This window comes from Camelina sativa, chromosome 5 (genome assembly GCF_030686135.1).
Source record: "Camelina sativa cultivar CO46 ecotype springtype chromosome 5, ASM3068613v1".
In the NCBI taxonomy this organism is placed as follows: Eukaryota; Viridiplantae; Streptophyta; class Magnoliopsida; order Brassicales; family Brassicaceae; genus Camelina; species Camelina sativa.
In genome coordinates this window covers 4,469,815-4,485,849 of record NC_141884.1, presented here as the reverse complement: position 1 = coordinate 4,485,849, position 16,035 = coordinate 4,469,815, and the positions used below count along the sequence as shown (strand labels likewise).

The 16,035-nt window shown below is 35.5% G+C and overlaps 2 protein-coding genes across 5 annotated transcripts; both read left to right on the top strand.

The window, feature by feature from the left end:
* The first annotated feature begins 2,547 nt into the window (after positions 1 to 2,547).
* On the top strand, positions 2,548 to 4,721 carry LOC104785475 (ACT domain-containing protein ACR9). The gene is made up of 6 exons (XM_010510697.3): positions 2,548 to 2,901; positions 3,049 to 3,276; positions 3,362 to 3,467; positions 3,566 to 3,890; positions 3,979 to 4,263; positions 4,354 to 4,721. The coding sequence occupies exons 1-6, from the start codon at positions 2,748 to 2,750 to the stop codon at positions 4,498 to 4,500; spliced, it is 1,245 nt and encodes a 414-aa protein (XP_010508999.1). The 5' UTR covers positions 2,548 to 2,747; the 3' UTR covers positions 4,501 to 4,721.
* Positions 4,722 to 9,119: 4,398 nt separating this feature from the next.
* On the top strand, positions 9,120 to 15,995 carry LOC104788880 (uncharacterized). Of its 4 annotated transcripts, none has more exons than XR_015598301.1 (11): positions 9,120 to 9,484; positions 9,733 to 9,823; positions 10,098 to 10,817; positions 10,922 to 11,043; positions 11,171 to 11,278; positions 11,377 to 12,232; positions 12,518 to 12,973; positions 13,041 to 13,348; positions 13,457 to 13,560; positions 13,635 to 13,757; positions 14,008 to 15,995. XR_015598301.1 is itself a non-coding variant. In XM_019245699.2 (11 exons), exons 1-11 carry the CDS (start codon positions 9,407 to 9,409, stop codon positions 15,781 to 15,783), a joined length of 4,737 nt encoding a protein of 1,578 aa, XP_019101244.2. In that variant the 5' UTR covers positions 9,120 to 9,406; the 3' UTR covers positions 15,784 to 15,995. The 4 variants fall into 4 exon arrangements, 3 of the variants coding, with proteins under 3 accessions (XP_019101244.2, XP_087369224.1, XP_087369225.1); XM_019245699.2 differs by having other exon boundaries at positions 13,457 to 13,555; XM_087513098.1 differs by lacking the exons at positions 9,120 to 9,484; positions 9,733 to 9,823; positions 10,098 to 10,817; positions 10,922 to 11,043; positions 11,171 to 11,278 and adding an exon at positions 12,368 to 12,488 and having other exon boundaries at positions 12,096 to 12,232; positions 12,665 to 12,973; positions 13,457 to 13,555.
* Positions 15,996 to 16,035: the final 40 nt, after the last annotated feature.

Sequence of the window (16,035 nt, the reverse complement as noted above, 5' to 3'; positions counted from 1 at the left end):
TCTTCCAAAAATCATTTGTTAGGCCCAGAAACCTAAACAATACTCTCTGGCCCACAACGAATAGGGTTTCATTTGTTAAACGACTCGGCTTCTTGACACCGGAGCAAAGGTGACAGTTAACCGGAGGGACAAGAGGGAGCGCCGGAGTAGTTTTCCGGGATGTTGGAGTCAATCTCACCCTCGACTGGTAGGGGACTCGTTTTATTATTTTCTGGGTCCATGGCAACAGATCTGGGAGGAAAATGTCACAGGCACCAGAACTAGGAGATATTGGTCTGTACTTGGGTTGAGCAGCGAAGTTGTAAGCGGATACGAAGAAGAACAAGAAAGACGTATCACCGCCGGCGCAGAGGAGGACGAATCGCCACCACCAGTATGAAGCTTCGGGTGAAAATCCCGAGAAAGCCAACCCACCCAGAAGTGAGTCACAGTGCCGGAGAAAAGCTGCCGAAGTATCAAACACGAGACCTTCGGCAACCAAACAAAGTGGGTGGCGGATTAAGGCGACGAACTCAAACAAAGGTGATTCTGCTCCAATTGAACAAGTTCTGGCGGTATGACCCGAGCTGACCTGGAGAGACTGATTAGAGGTAGCACATGAGGAATTAGCTATTGATTTCAGAGCTGACGATGACCCGCGGTGGAGACTTAGATCCAGCGTGTCAGACGAAGCAAAGACCACCAAGAGGATAAGAGATATCCTTGGGTACTTTGATAGCCAAAATTTCTTCACAAGCGTGAGACTAGTTAGGTGAGAATCTCCCCAAACAAACCTAACTTGACATAAAAGGAGAACAAGTCGAAGCTTCTGCTTTGGTTGAAGAGTCCAAAAGAGAAACCAGCAATTAAAAGGCTGAGACTTCAGATTAATCTGAGAGTTTTTAGTTCCGACGGCAGCCGGAAGAGTATCGGCAGGTAACACTTGAGCTGAGGCAACCATTGACCTTAGTATATAACTAGAGTAATGTAAGTTGGTCTCTGCAATTTGCAGGAAAAATTTCCAAGAGTGATGAAGTCTTTCTTCAGGAGGAAGGAGATGTGGAGGAAAGAGATGTTGGATGTGATGAAGATTCATCCGAGAAAATAAGAAACCAAGCTCAGATCTGAAAGATAGATTCAAAAAAAATTTGAACCAAGAGGGGCTTCGGGAGTTGTGTCTGGGAGGTTTTTCTCTCTCCGTCTCAGTTGAAGAGAGTATCTAAGGATGCATCTCTTACATTTTTGAGTGAACCTGTATTAACATTTTCATATCAGTTTAGTCGTAATATTTAGTTAGATTTGCTAATTTTCAACATTTTTGTAAGCAAAGTGGAATCATTGATTCCTCAATAACAGTAAAGTTGGAAAATTGGAAACTATGTTTCATATTTCTAAAGGAGGCAATCTATAGTTCTTCCCTTCTGACCAATTGCAAACACAAAAATAAAAATAAAACTGAGACCAAGTCTTAGACTCACAACTACATTCGATTTTCTCGTGTTTCACATCTTTAAAAAATTGGCCTTCGTCACTTTTTCTTTGAGATATCCATTCACATATGATTTTTGATTGTGAGTACACATGGACCGGTCAATGAATGGTTCATCAGGTCGAGTATGACCAGTCACTTTGCAACACCGCATACATATTTTTTTCACACTAGTTTTGCAAAAAGATTTCCTTAATGTCAACTTTTTGTTTAAGAATGAAGGTATAAGTTTAAATTTTATAAATGAGAATGTACACGTGGGTTTGAACTCCAATATTTTTGTAAGAAAAGAGTGAGAAAATGTGATGGTAAGAGTCTCAAATTAGGACTAACATGGAGAAGACAAGCACATGAATCATATAAGAAAAACATGTGACTTGTTAATGTTACTTGTTATGTTGTCTTCTGGATTTGAAGGCAGACCTTATATATTTTTATCCAAAAATTCAAAAGTTCTCTTTTGTGTGACTCTTATGTAAAAAATACACTATTTAAAATATGACAGAGAAAAACGAATGATTAAAGTCATATCAAATCTTTAGCAAATCACACAAAGTTTGACTTCACATTAATTTCTCAAATTATAAGTTTAAGTTTTCGTGATGATATTCCACATCATGTAATCAACAAATCCATGCATCTCACATGTCATACTACTTATGGATATCCTTTAAAACACGGCACAAAATAAAAATAGCAAAGCTAATCTTTCCTTCTCCCAAACTTAAACTAAAAAAACACACAAATTTATTAAATTAAAAACTAGAACCACTTAATTCCCACCACAGGTATTACAATTATCATCATTACGAATCTCTTATTATAATCTGATTTGTTAATTATTTGTATTAAAACGAGCCCACATAATAATAAATAAAAATATCTTAATTATCCATCTACCTTAAAATCTACGGACCGCGGCGTCTTAACAAATAATAATACAGTTGGTGAAATCCCAAAAATACCCTCAGATTCAAAAGATAGAACGACGACGGATACGTGTTCATTAGCCAACCCAGCCTTTTAATTCCATTTCTTACGTGTGTATGACTAGACACGTAGGTCCCACTCTGCACCACGAGACAACAACTCAAATTATAAAACCTAAAAAACAAATTAAAAATTCATATACTATAAAATCCTTTTCGCTTCTTATTTCCTTTTTTTGCTTTTCTCCTCCCGACATTGTTGCGTTTCCTCTGTTCGGTCGGGGGTTTACAACAGCCCCCATTCATTGTTGTTGTTGAATCCCGGAATTAAGCCGAAAGAAGGAAAAAAAATGGGAATTCTCAACGACGACGCCGTTTTAATCGAACCTGGAAAAATCTCCGGCGATCCCACTATCGTTACCGTCAATTGTCCTGATGAATCCGGTTTAGGTTCTACTCTCTGTAGAATCATCCTCGAATTTGGTCTCTCCATTACCCGTGCAGGTCTCTCTTTTTTCTTCTTTTTTTTTCTCGTTATGGGGGAATTAAGAATATACTCTGTTTGTCGTTTACCTTCTTCACGAATATTCTTCTTTTATGATTCGAGACTTTGAGATTCATCAAATTCTGTTATGTTGTAAAAAATTGCAGATTTTTCAACAGATGGGAGATGGTGTTATATAGTGTTTTGGGTAACACCAGATAATAATAGCTCTCCTAAGATTGATTGGGAAAGCTTAAAGAATCGTCTTTTATCTGCTTGTCCTTCTTGCTTAGCCTCTTTCTACTTCTCTCTTCAATCCAATGTCTCTATCCCTCCTACTCCTTCCCTTTACCTTCTCAAGTTCTTTTGCCGTGACCGGACAGGCTTGCTTCATGGTATGTCTTTTTCTTTTCCTCCTCTGTCAAAGTATTGTCTTTTTTATTTAAAGATGGTTGATTAGAAGAATTTTGTGTGTTGTAGATGTTACTAAAGTTCTGACAGAGTTAGAGTTTACGATTCAAAGAGTTAAAGTCATGACTACACCTGATGGAAGAGTTCTTGATATGTTTTTCATCACCGACGCAATGTAAGTTTTTAATCTGATTCTCATGTTTCAATGTGAGAAGAAACACATTTAGCATTGTGGTTTTATGATATAATTCTTGTTGTGTGCATGTATAACAGGGATTTGTTGCATACGAAACAGAGGCAAACAGAAACGTGTGACCATCTTACGGCTGTGCTTGGTGAGCATGGTGTGAGCTGTGAGCTTGAACTAGCTGGACCCGAGTTAGAAAGTTTGCAACGCTTCTCTTCACTTCCACCTTTGGCTGCTGATGAGCTCTTTGGCCCAGATGGGTCTGATATTAGTAGCTCTAGCTCCAACAAAGCGGTTCTTACTGTTGATGATCACTTGAGTCCTGCGCATACCTTGCTTCAGATTCGTTGTGTTGATCAAAAGGGTCTTTTCTATGATATCCTCAGGACTTCTAAAGACTGCGATGTCCACGTACGTAAATCTCTCAACCTTTACCTTGGATTTGGTTGAAATATTTGTGGAACTTACTTAAGTAGTACTTGTGTTATTCTTGATCCAGATTGCATACGGTAGATTCTCCTCAAAGGTGAAAGGCTACAGGAATTTGGACTTGTTTGTTAGAGGTACAGACGGGAAGAAGATAGCGGATCCAAAACATCAAGCCAACTTTTGTGCTCGGCTTAAGGAGGAAATGGTGTGTCCTTTGCGAGTGATCATCGTGAACCGAGGACCTGATTCTGAGCTATTAGTAGCTAACCCTGTGGAGCTATCCGGCAAAGGAAGACCGCGAGTTTTCTACGATGTCACACTCGCTTTAAAATCACTAGGAGTCTGCATTTTCTCCGTAAGTATAGTCATAATAATACTGGATACTTCTTTCTAAGCTTTTTTAGCTGTTTGTTTTAAATTTGGAATTGTTGTGTTTTTCTTGTAGGCTGAGATTGGGAGGCATTCGACTTTAGACAGACAATGGGAAGTTTATAGATTTCTTTTGGATGAGAGTCGTGAATTACCATTGGCTAGTCTCCGTGCGAGAAATCAGATAGTGGATAGAGTCACAAAGACACTTATGGGTTGGTGAAAGTGAATCTCAGTGAGAGACATGAGAGAGAGCTTTAATGAACGTTATTCTACTCGAGGGGCCAAAGTAATCGAGTCTTCGCATGCGGCTTCGGGTTGAAGAAGGGATTGTGATTCGGATTTCGGGGTTTGATTGCTTTTGTGTGGAGCTAATCTTGTTGTAAAGATTTGGAAATTGTAAAAGGATAATAGCGCAATTGCAATGAATTGAATGCTTGTAAACTCAGTTTGCAAAGGTAAATCTGAATAGTAAACATGCACAGGAATCTATATTAACATTGTTTTATGCCCTTTAAGTTTTGTTTATTTAATTTATTTTTACAACATTAACTCCTAAAACAATTCTATAAATAACATTGTAGAAAAACTCAAATATTAAACTTTCTTAAATTGACCAACATTTGTTACATTTATTGCTATAAAATTTTAACAACAACTATACATTCCAATTTTTTCAAAAACAACTCTACCTATTAAAGTTTTAACCCATTAAATTTCCAAAACTATTTTTATGGATGTTAGAATCTCTCAAATTTAAATGATATACAATAGATTTTCTATAACAAAAGTTTACAATATCCATAATTATATTAACATTAATAAATTTCCTAAACCGAAAATCCAATTATAAAATGTCACACTAAATATGTTGAAAACCCCCCATATAATTTGGTTATTTTTTTTTGAGGAATTACCAAAAAAAAATTAAAATTCTATTAATTATCATAAACTATATATATTGACATGGAAAATTATAAATTATAAAAATATGCTAATTTGGTAAAACAATTAACATAATTAAACTTGATAAAAAAACTTATTTTGATTATTTTTTACGCAAAAACTTATTTTGATTTTGGTGAGACGGGTTGGCATTAATCCCATATAGAGAGTTAAGTGGAATTGTTTTTTTTTTAACACTTTTAGATGTGTAGCAGGAGATAAATGTATTATTAGACTATACATATACCACACGGGTTAAAACTTTGATAACACTACAAAAATCCTATACTTTGAATACTTATATCAAATACTTATAAAGTTTTATATTTTTAAAATTATTAAAATAATAATAAACTAATAAATAAATACAATATAAATTTTAAATTTTAAAATATTATCTTGCGGTGTACCGCGGGTTAAATCCTAGTGTGAAAAGTATTCATAACTTCTTGAGGAATGGATATAGTATAGGATGGGTTTTGCATAAATAAGAATCAAAATTAAGGAGATGGTCTTACTTGTAAGTATTCCTTTCACGTTTACGTTTTAACAGTGACATCTTATAATCCGCTAGAAATAATGAAATGAAAAACTCTTAATGTTTTTTTTTTTAATTAATATCATGTGGCAGAGAAAAAAATAGACCAATTTGCATGTTGTTTGATAAAACTAAAAACAAACAATTTGCATGGTATTAAAATGGTATTAGTAAGAGTGTTTGGTGAAGGACTTTGAAGCATTCCTCCTATGCATGCGTGTGGACTTCATGCTTTGGTCCCTCAATCTTTCTTTGGCTCTGCTAAGCTTCATTTCCAAAAGGGCAACAGATCTCTGACAAAGAAGAATGAACAATTATATATATATATACATATATACACACACAGTAAAACCTCTATAAATTAATAATGTTGGGACTGTAGAAATTTATTAATTTATAGAGGTTTTATTTTATCGATAAATTAATAATTATTAGTTTATAGAGAGATTGTCTATATTTGGTTTTTTTTAAAAAAAAAAAAATTTAAACTAAGATTTAATTGTTATAAACAATATTTTTATATAATCAATTACAAGGAAAATAACAATTCTCATGTTTTGAAGAGAAAACTAAAAGTTTTTGATATAGTAAAAAGATTAGAAATAAGGTCTAACAAAAATTAATGTTCATATATATACATATTTTGATAATTTTATATAATTATTAATTTATATTATTGTTGGGATCATATATTTACAAAGAATTTTCAAAAAAAAGTTATTTTATTATAGAATTATGTCTAAAATTACACTAATCCGAACTTGGGACCAGAGAAATTGATTAATTTACGGAGAGTATTAATTTATAGAGGTTTGACTGTATAAAGTTAAATATCTTGTTAATAAATTTGTTTAGTAAGATTATAAGTTTTTAATAAAACCCTAAACAACTTCCACCGAAAACTTTGTTTTCTTTGAAAAAACGAAATCAAAGTGTTAACGAGAAAGCCAGAAAGGCATGTACTTAAAGGCAGGTCTTTGAATAAAAGACTGGAAAAAAATCTTTGATTAATCATATTATCATTAGCCATTCGTTTAATAGTTTCATAGATAATAAATTCATACAGTTGGTTTTTCTCAATAGTATTGTTTATGAGTGTGGAAAAAAAAATTAGGGCATAATTTATTAATTTGCATCGGACATTAAAAAAATGTCGAACTGGCAATGCACAAACACAGATCGTGAAACCGATAATTCCAACAAATGTCACGAAAACCGGTTTGACAAGGTTGATCATCTTTGGTTTAGTTTAATTTCCGGTTTATTGATTTTATCCCAGCACCCCTTTAACAAAAACGTAATTAATTAGTGGCATGGTATAATTTCCTTTTTTTTATATGAGCTTAAAGTTTAATATTTAATATACCAAGTTTCTATGTCCATATTAAGCTTTGGATATTTCTGACGAATGAACTTGGGCAATTGCGTCCATGGAATTTTGAAATTGGTTTTTGACTTTTAGTTACTATAGTATACTTGGTATCTATTTATAATTACTGCAATCAAGATTATATATCGTTTTGTTAAAATCTATATATACATATTTGGAGACATTTATGAAATAAATCCTGAAGTTCATATCTATTTATAAGCATATCATTGACATTAAATAATTAATTTAATAAACAAATTAACTTTACTTATATTTTTTTTTATAGAAATTAAGTGTTTTGAAAAGTAACAAACATAATTGTAAATGTATACAGATTTTATTATCTTATTTTATAAGGAAGTGAGTGAAGAGGGTATTGTTCTTTAAAAATTTGAAAAACTGATTTGATAAAAAGTGACGTTTAGCCTCATATACTATATTTTACTTTTACGGATCTTGTATGATGAGTTTTTGCGGATTAAAAATCTTTGAACATGTTGCATGATCCGCCTAGCATGGCAGGTTTGGACTATAGAACTAACACTAAAACTATTAGTTTATTTCATATACTATAGATTTGTAGTCATAGTTTGGAGAATTAATTTATTAATTATTTAGTATATGAACTACAAAATATTACACATACTACAACACATTCTTAATATTCCAAAAAACAAAAATTGTATACACATAAAAATATACACTAACATACCATATAGGTATATACCTCTGTTTAATTATAGAAAACAAAACTAAGTGTTTTAAAATTTTATATTATCTAATAACAAATTTAATGTAATTAGGTTATAAAGTGTAAGAAGAAGAAAAAACATTGTAAATAAAATTATAAATTAATTAGATAAAATTTAATTAATTGGAAATTTGAAAACTAAATAAATTAAAAAATATTATTTAAAATACAATAATTTACTATAATTTAGTCCCACGGTGTACTGCGGATGAAAACCTAGTAATATTAGTAATTAGACAATTCGTATTTAATTTATAGATTAGTTTTGTGGAGGCTATATACTACGCACTGTCACAAAATTTGTAAGGTCTTCTCTAGTTGCCATCAATAATGAGAAGTACCAACAAACTTATGTATTCCGTTATTTTAAAGATACTAATATTTGTTTGTTTTATACAGTATGGTGGGTTGCATCAATGTATATATCTAATATAATTAATTAGGTAATAACCCGTGCTGTTGCAAGGAGTAAAATTTTTGTTTGAAATATTACATTTGTAAATATATTAATATAACATTTATAATACAAACTTATACTGGTTTGAATTCATCGAATTTATAAAAGTTTAAAATAATAATCGTTTCACAATAAATTTTAGATTGTCAGCGGATCTGGATAGAATGTGAACCAAATTAGTGATCATTAGATTTGTATCAAAATCTTGAATTATTAAATCAGAGAAAAATCGCAAAAACCTAAAATTACATGAATCGGATAATTTAAATAAAATTGTTTACCCGATCAAACTCGTCTGCTAAGCCATCCCGCAATGGATTTAAATTTTTGAGCCGTAAAATGTCTTTGCATCCGTCCCGTTTGAATACATGAGATCCGCGTGAGTTATACATGCATTTCAGTAAATCATTTTTTCTAATATATAAAAAATATATTTAAAGCTTAAACTTAATTAATATTAATAAAGTTAAGTGATAAAATGTTTAAGAATAACACTTTTTTTTTTGTCAAAAACACAATAACATATAGTTGTAAATAATAAATCTAAATGAAGCTAAATAACTAAATGTGTCTCGAGTTCTCTGGCGGTGATACATCAGCTTTTTCAAATGGGATACTTACTTATCCGATTTGAATTATGACTGAATAAAACTATACAAGTTGAAGAAAAAAGGAAAATGAATGACAAATTGAAGGCATTGTTTTACCCAAAAAAAAAAATCATAATTAACCTTGATCAGTATTAATTTACAAAGTATCATAATTAATTTACCTATCGTAACTGAGATTTAACGGATTAACAATTAGCGGTTAAAAAGAAAGAAAAAAAGGAAAACGCGTTAATTAGGAGATAATTAAAAATCGAAGCGGTAGGGTTAATTTGGTCGTTTCGTAATCCTCCGTTGTGTTGCTCGTGGCTCTTCGTGCACCATCGGCGGCTAAAGTAATCCAGTAGTACAGAGGTCCCATCACTACGAAAAGCTGTCTGTGTGACTCTCCTCCTTCCTCCTTCGATTTCGATATCGTTAGGTTTTTGTTTGAAATTTATGCGCGAGAGCCGAAGAAGATGACGACATTAACCACCGGGAAACACTCTCCGGTTACCGGAAAAGAAGAAGGCGAGCTATCCGCCTCCGACGAAGACGTACGTATTGTTCTCTCCCAGAGCAAGACTCTATTTCAACTCAATAATTTCTATATTCTGCTATTGAATCTGGTTTTTGTATTCTCTTGATTTGTGTTTTCTTGAGATCTGACTCTGTGTTCGCTTGGTTTCAAAATTGTATGGGGTTTATGGATTTTGCGTATGTTCATAGACTAGAGCTTAGCTTTCGTGTTGCATTAATGGCGGCAAATCCACTGTTTCCTGAATGTTTTTTCTTTGTTTCTCAGGTACAAGCAATGGAAACAAGCACGAGAGCTCCTCTTACTGAACATGTATCAGTTCCTTCAGCTAACACAAATATCCAAAGGCGTCAACCTGGTAATATATTTGCTTAGCTCTACGTGGAGCTTCTGATGCTTCAACATATTTCTTGAATAGATGATATTGGAGAGTTTTACACATACCTTGATCAGTATCAAACTATTAGAGAAGATAGTTAGATCACATTGTAATTGAATGTACAAAACTACCATGAATTTGTGGTGTGTGAAGCATGATTCTCTTGAGTCTTTGGAATTTCAATGTAGATGATTTGAAGTCGTTTGAAACTCTTCTTAATGGTAAAAATCTTTTTTATTGTGTGATTTGACAGGAAACGGTGGATATTTAACTAAACCTTCTGATGCTACACCGTCGAAGCAAGCTATTCCTGCCATTCATGGGAAGAAATTTCCTGCAAGGGGCAACAACAGCAACCTCGTGATAAACTTCTCCAATGATGATAGTGGTAGTGAATCTGATGGTAAAGGACGGGCACAGACATCAAAGATTCAACCAAAGGGAACCATGCTTGGGAATAGAAACCCGTCTACGTTTTCACAAACAAAATTGAAAGGACCAATACAAATTGATAACAGAGCTATAACAAAGAAGGCGTTGTCCACTAGCACCTTTAGTCATGCTGCGACTTCCAATGTTTCCAACCTTTCATTTGCTAAGGATATGAAATCCATTAGAAATGTTCATACCTATGAAAGGACGGTTAGCAAAGATACACGGCGGCCTGAACAGGTTGCGGATCCCAATCGCAACAAACTTCAGGATTTGAAGCAGCAGATTGCGCTTCGGGAAAGTGAGCTGAAGCTTAAGGCTGCGCAGCCGAAGAAAGATGGTGTTAACCCAAAAAGCAGTCCAGCAAGGAGAGTCAATATTGTTTCTGATGATACTAGACAGCTAGAACCAAACGAACCTCCCAAGAAGCGCTTAAAAGTTGGTGGAACTGACACAAGTCAGCCTGTTATTGATTATCGAGTGCCAGCATCTGCTGCTGCACCAATGAATGCGCCAGACGTTCGTAAAAGTCAACTGCCTGGTGAGTCTTTAAGGCAAACATTGAATATACTCTATCTTGGTTAAGGAATTCAGTGCTCTACTTTTTCCTTTATCTGATATCACCTGACTCTGATGTTATTGCAGGTGTCAATGCAAATCCTAGTTGCAAACACCTCGGAAGTAACAGTGATAAGATAGTTCCACCCCTAATTTCTCAGCATACTGTAAAAGGAAATACAAGCTCAAGTGCCTTTCAAAAAAGTGTTGTACGTATCACCATGGTTTTGTGTTTTATCCTTTATTAGAATTGGACAATTCGACTCTAATATTATTTTCTATGCTACTTTCAGGCCTGTATTTTTCTTTACTTAAGTGTATTTAATTTTATTGCAGGGTCAAGCAAATCATTACGAAGGTGGAAGAGAACTGGAAAGAATGAAAACTGTTGATAGGAGCGTGTCAAGTGATCAGTTACTTAAAATAGTCAATGGAAACCTTCAGGTTTTTTCTAGATCCTTATAAATCACTTGGAGGCGGCTGGTAGAAATTTGTGATCCTTACTTTTTTTTTTCTGTTTTCCTTTTCTGCTTGCAATTTAGCCTTGTTTGAATAGTTCTGGCCTCTGGAACATCCCGGGAAATACAACAGCTCCTGGAAATAATCATCTGGATATGCTATCTTTGTCGAACCTAGAGGAATCGCTTGACAAAGAGTTGGAAGAAGCACAAGAACGTAAACACCTTTGTGAAATTGAGGAAAGAAATGCTCTTAAGATTTATAGAAAGGCACAGAGATCTTTGATCGAGGCAAATGCCAGATGTGCAGAACTTTACAGTAAGAGAGAAATTTTATCTGCTCATTATGGATCTCTCATTGTCCACGACTCCAGATTGTTGTGGCCTTCTATACATAGTGAGAATACTGAAACTGGGTTTCACTTTAGTGGTAACATTGATTCGGCAACCAAAACAGACATCGTTCAGCATACTCAGCTAGAAAGCAACCACAGATATGACAGTGAATATGGTGGCAGTCATCCTCCACCACATTCCCGTAGTGGACAGAATTTGGGTTCAGAACCATGCAGTGATCTTGATGCTAGTACCTCTGATGGACTGCCTTGCAGTAACAAGCAAATTGCAAGTAGACTATGCTCTCCGTCAACTGATGCAAACATTTTACCAGAGGACGAGTCATTTCCAGTTGACCATGAATCTACCGAGGGGAACCTTGGTGGACATCAAACGGAAAATCTTGATCAAACACTAGGCAATCAGAAAGCTTTGCTTCTCGAAGCATCATTAAGATCGAAATTGTTTGAGCGTCTAGGCAAGAGGGCAGTCAATGGGGAGACTGTGATAGATAGAGGGGATGAAAGCGATGTTGCAAGTGAACAAGCCCACAGAGATGACAGTAGTCCTTTCTCCGAAACATATCAGCATAATGATTCTCGAGGTAAGGACTTTAGCGTAAACGATTAGCATAGTTATTTTATGAATTGTGCAAAAAGGGAAAAAATAGCATCGTCATTTTGCAACCTGATTTTACATTCAAGTGGCTACTCTTGAAGATGATTTAGCTACACTGCAGATAGCAAATACATGAATTGGCGCCAAATTCGCTGACTCGTGATTGAGTTCCCATAGGCATTGTCCGAGATGGCTGAACCAACGTGTGGCCCCCATGTGCTTCACTTTCCTTTTTCTTTTGAGTAAGACGTCTTCATGTTTTCAATTTCAGAGCTAGGTGCCAATATACTGCAAGGAAGTCCCTCCAAAGCACCAGTTGAATGGCGCTCGATTGAGGAACATTCGCTAAATATTCAGTCATCTATAGATATGGACTCCCATAAGATTTCACCAGAGAATGACCTTTTATCGTCTGTAGCTTTGTCAGGTCCTTTGTTTCGAAGCACAATCTATCATCTGAAAGTCCCAGGGTCTTCAATTACATCTCTGGGTCCAGAACCAAACAAGTCATATAGCCTATACAGTGATAAAAGACAATGTAGGAGCTTGACCGATACTGCAGTGTATGAGAAAAATGGCTTCTACACCTGTAATTTGAATGTGGACCCTTCTTGGCCTCTCTGCATGTACGAGTTACGTGGAAGGTGCAATAACGATGAATGTGTTTGGCAACATTTCAAGGATTTCTCTGATAACAGTTTGCATCAAAGTCTACATGATCCTACTGGTACGGCAGAAATTGTGTTTTGAGAGTTCTAGAATTATATTTCTTTGCTAATTTATCGGTGTTGCAGATGGTAGAGTTGGGTCAATCTCACATCCGAAGAAACATAATTCTTCCAAAGGATCCCACATTATGGACACGGTGTTTTCACCAACTTACCTTGTCTCCTTGGATACGATGAAGGTTGACTCGTGGTCTTATGAGTCCGTTCTGGCTCAAAGACAAGGACAAATGTGGTGGAAGCACTTTAGTACCTGCCTAGCCTCATCGAACTCGCTTTACAGAAATGTACCTAGAAAGGAATATGAAGGTCGAATTGAAGTCCTAGGAAATTCAAGAACATACTCATCATACTTCACGATTAAGCATAGCTTGATGGTTTGTCTTTGTTTTCTCTTTCTTTTAAGTTTTGATCTGACCACTGTTTTATTCTTTTGTTGATGTTCTTACTATCATCTTGCACTGACTTGCTTGGTGCATTCGTAGAATATCCTTAAACAAGGTTCAGATGCTGCTGTTGAACCCGTGGAAAGGGCTCTTACTATTTTCTGTCGGGCAGTTGATCAGTCAGAAGGCTTGATCCAGGCAATGTTGTTTGTTTCCTGTCAATATTCTGTTGTATCAAATTTAGCTCTCGTTCTAATTCTTGTGGCATATATTTCAGGCCCTTTCTGTGCTTTCACAAGGTCTTGAAAGTGACCCAACTTCTGAGATTCTTTGGACTGTTTATCTCCTGATTTACCATGCATATGAAGGATCAGATGGGAAACATATGTTTCCTTATGGGGTATGTTATCCCCTACCACGATATTACCTGCATATTATTGATTGTTTGAGTATGTTTGCATATATTCATAAATCTAATCCAACTTGGTGTTGCTCGTAGTGTTTTACATTTTCGTACTTCTGTATTCTTGAAATATTGTTATCTTTTTTCAGTTCATTGTCCAGTTACTAATTAATTTTGTATCTTTAGTTCTTTACTATAGAATGCTTTGATGCTTTAGTTTATATGGGATAACTTTTCAACTCTTCAGGTCAAACACAGTAGCAGATCATACATAATTTGGCTTCTGTACATCAACAGTCGAGGACAACTTAATGAACAAATTATTGCATATGAGGCTGCCCTCTCGGCACTTTGCAACCATGCATCTGGGTCTATTGACAAGAATCATGCCAGTGCTTGCATATTAGATGTTTTGCTGCAGATGTTCAACCTTTTGTGCATTTCTGGGAATGTTTCTAAGGCAATACAGAGAATATCCAAGCTTCAGGCTCCAGCAGCAGTTTCTGATGACCCTGAATTTTCACTGATGTCTCACACTCTCACATGCTTAACATATTCTGACAAATGTGTGTTCTGGATTTGTTGTGTGTACTTAGTTATTTACAGGAAGCTGCCTGACTCTATTGTCCAACGACTTGAAATGGAGAAGGAACTACATGAAATAGAATGGCCTTCTGTTAATTTGGATGGTGATCTGAAGCAAACGGCGCTCAGACTAATTGATAAAGGGATGCTTTCCGTAGAATCTTGTACCAACGATGGGTTGCCGAAAAATGGATTACAAAAGCGACTTGCTGGGGTATTTGCTCTGAACCACGCCCTGTTTATGATTGCAGTAGATGGGTTGGAAAGCTGTAGGGACATTTTGAAGGAATCTATTGAACTCTACCCAACTTGCTTGGAGCTGAAATTGTTAGCACTTAGGATGCAATCAAATGAGTTAAAGGATATGTTCTCGTCTGGGTATGAAGAGTTTCTCAAGCAGGAAGCAAAAGAGGCATCATGCATACAATGTATTTGGAATCAGTATGCTGAATATGCTTTGCAAGGAGGAAACTACGACATGGCAAGAGAACTCATGTCCCGTTGGTACGTGTCAGTATGGGATGTATTGTCCCGTAAGAATAAGACAGTACTGGCTAATGAAGAAGAAGGTGATGATAGTTTGCTGGAATCAGATTTATCAGATCTAAATTTTGCATCGGGTCAGGGGGATGTGATGTTTGGATATCTAAATCTATCTCTCCATAATCTACTGCAGCGTAACTGGACCGAGGCTCACTCGGCCATTGACCAAGCACTAAAAGCTACAGCTCCCGAGCATTTTATGCACTGTCTCAGAGAGCATGCTCTGTTTCAGCTAATCAACGAGTTGCAAGCAACTGGTGAATTTTCAATCGACCTACAATTGAGATTACTCAACTCTTACTTGGATAGAGCAAGTTCTTTACCTGTAAGAGAGCCACTATCTTGGAAATTCATCAGCAACAGCGGGGAGAAACCGAGAGTCAGGAAGCTAGTTACTAACCTTCTGGCTCCAGTTTCATCTGAACACTTAGTGGTGAATGTTGTTCTTGAAGCATGGCACGGACCATCCCTTGTACCCGAGAAGCTAAATAAACAAAAGGAACTGGTGGATTTTGTGGAAACAATATTACAGTTGGTTCCATGCAATTACCCGCTGGCTTTGTCTGTTAGTAAGCTGTTAAGGAGAGAAGAGAAACTTTCAGATCCTGGTTCCTCCTCGGGTATTCATTTCTGGGCGGGTCTGAATTTGGTGAGTACAATATCTTGTGCCATCCCAGTAGCTCCGGAGTATATATGGGTGGAGGCTGGAGAAATAGTGAGCAATATCAATGGTTTCAAGACAAGAGCTGAGAGATTCTTGAAGAAAGCTTTGTCTGTATATCCAATGTCTGTGAAGTTATGGAGATGTTACAGGAGTTTATGCAAAAGTATAGAAGAGAGAAGAGGTACTGAGATCGAAGAAGCAGCCACAAAGAAAGGAATCACCCTTGATTGATAATTTGACAGTATCAAAGTCTTTTGGTTTGTCCCCTCCCCTATAGCTAAAGTAAGAGTTAGTATTAGACTATTAGTAAAGGGGATATTTTTGGTAAAACGATGGGAATATATATACAGTTTTAAAAGGGTAAGTGAATACGAATTCTACGTTTAACATGTCTTCTGATTGTTTGTTTTTTCAGTCTCTTTAATATAAAACTGGTGTTCAAAGTTTGTGTTCTTCGTTTGGATATTGTAGATTTTTAATAGG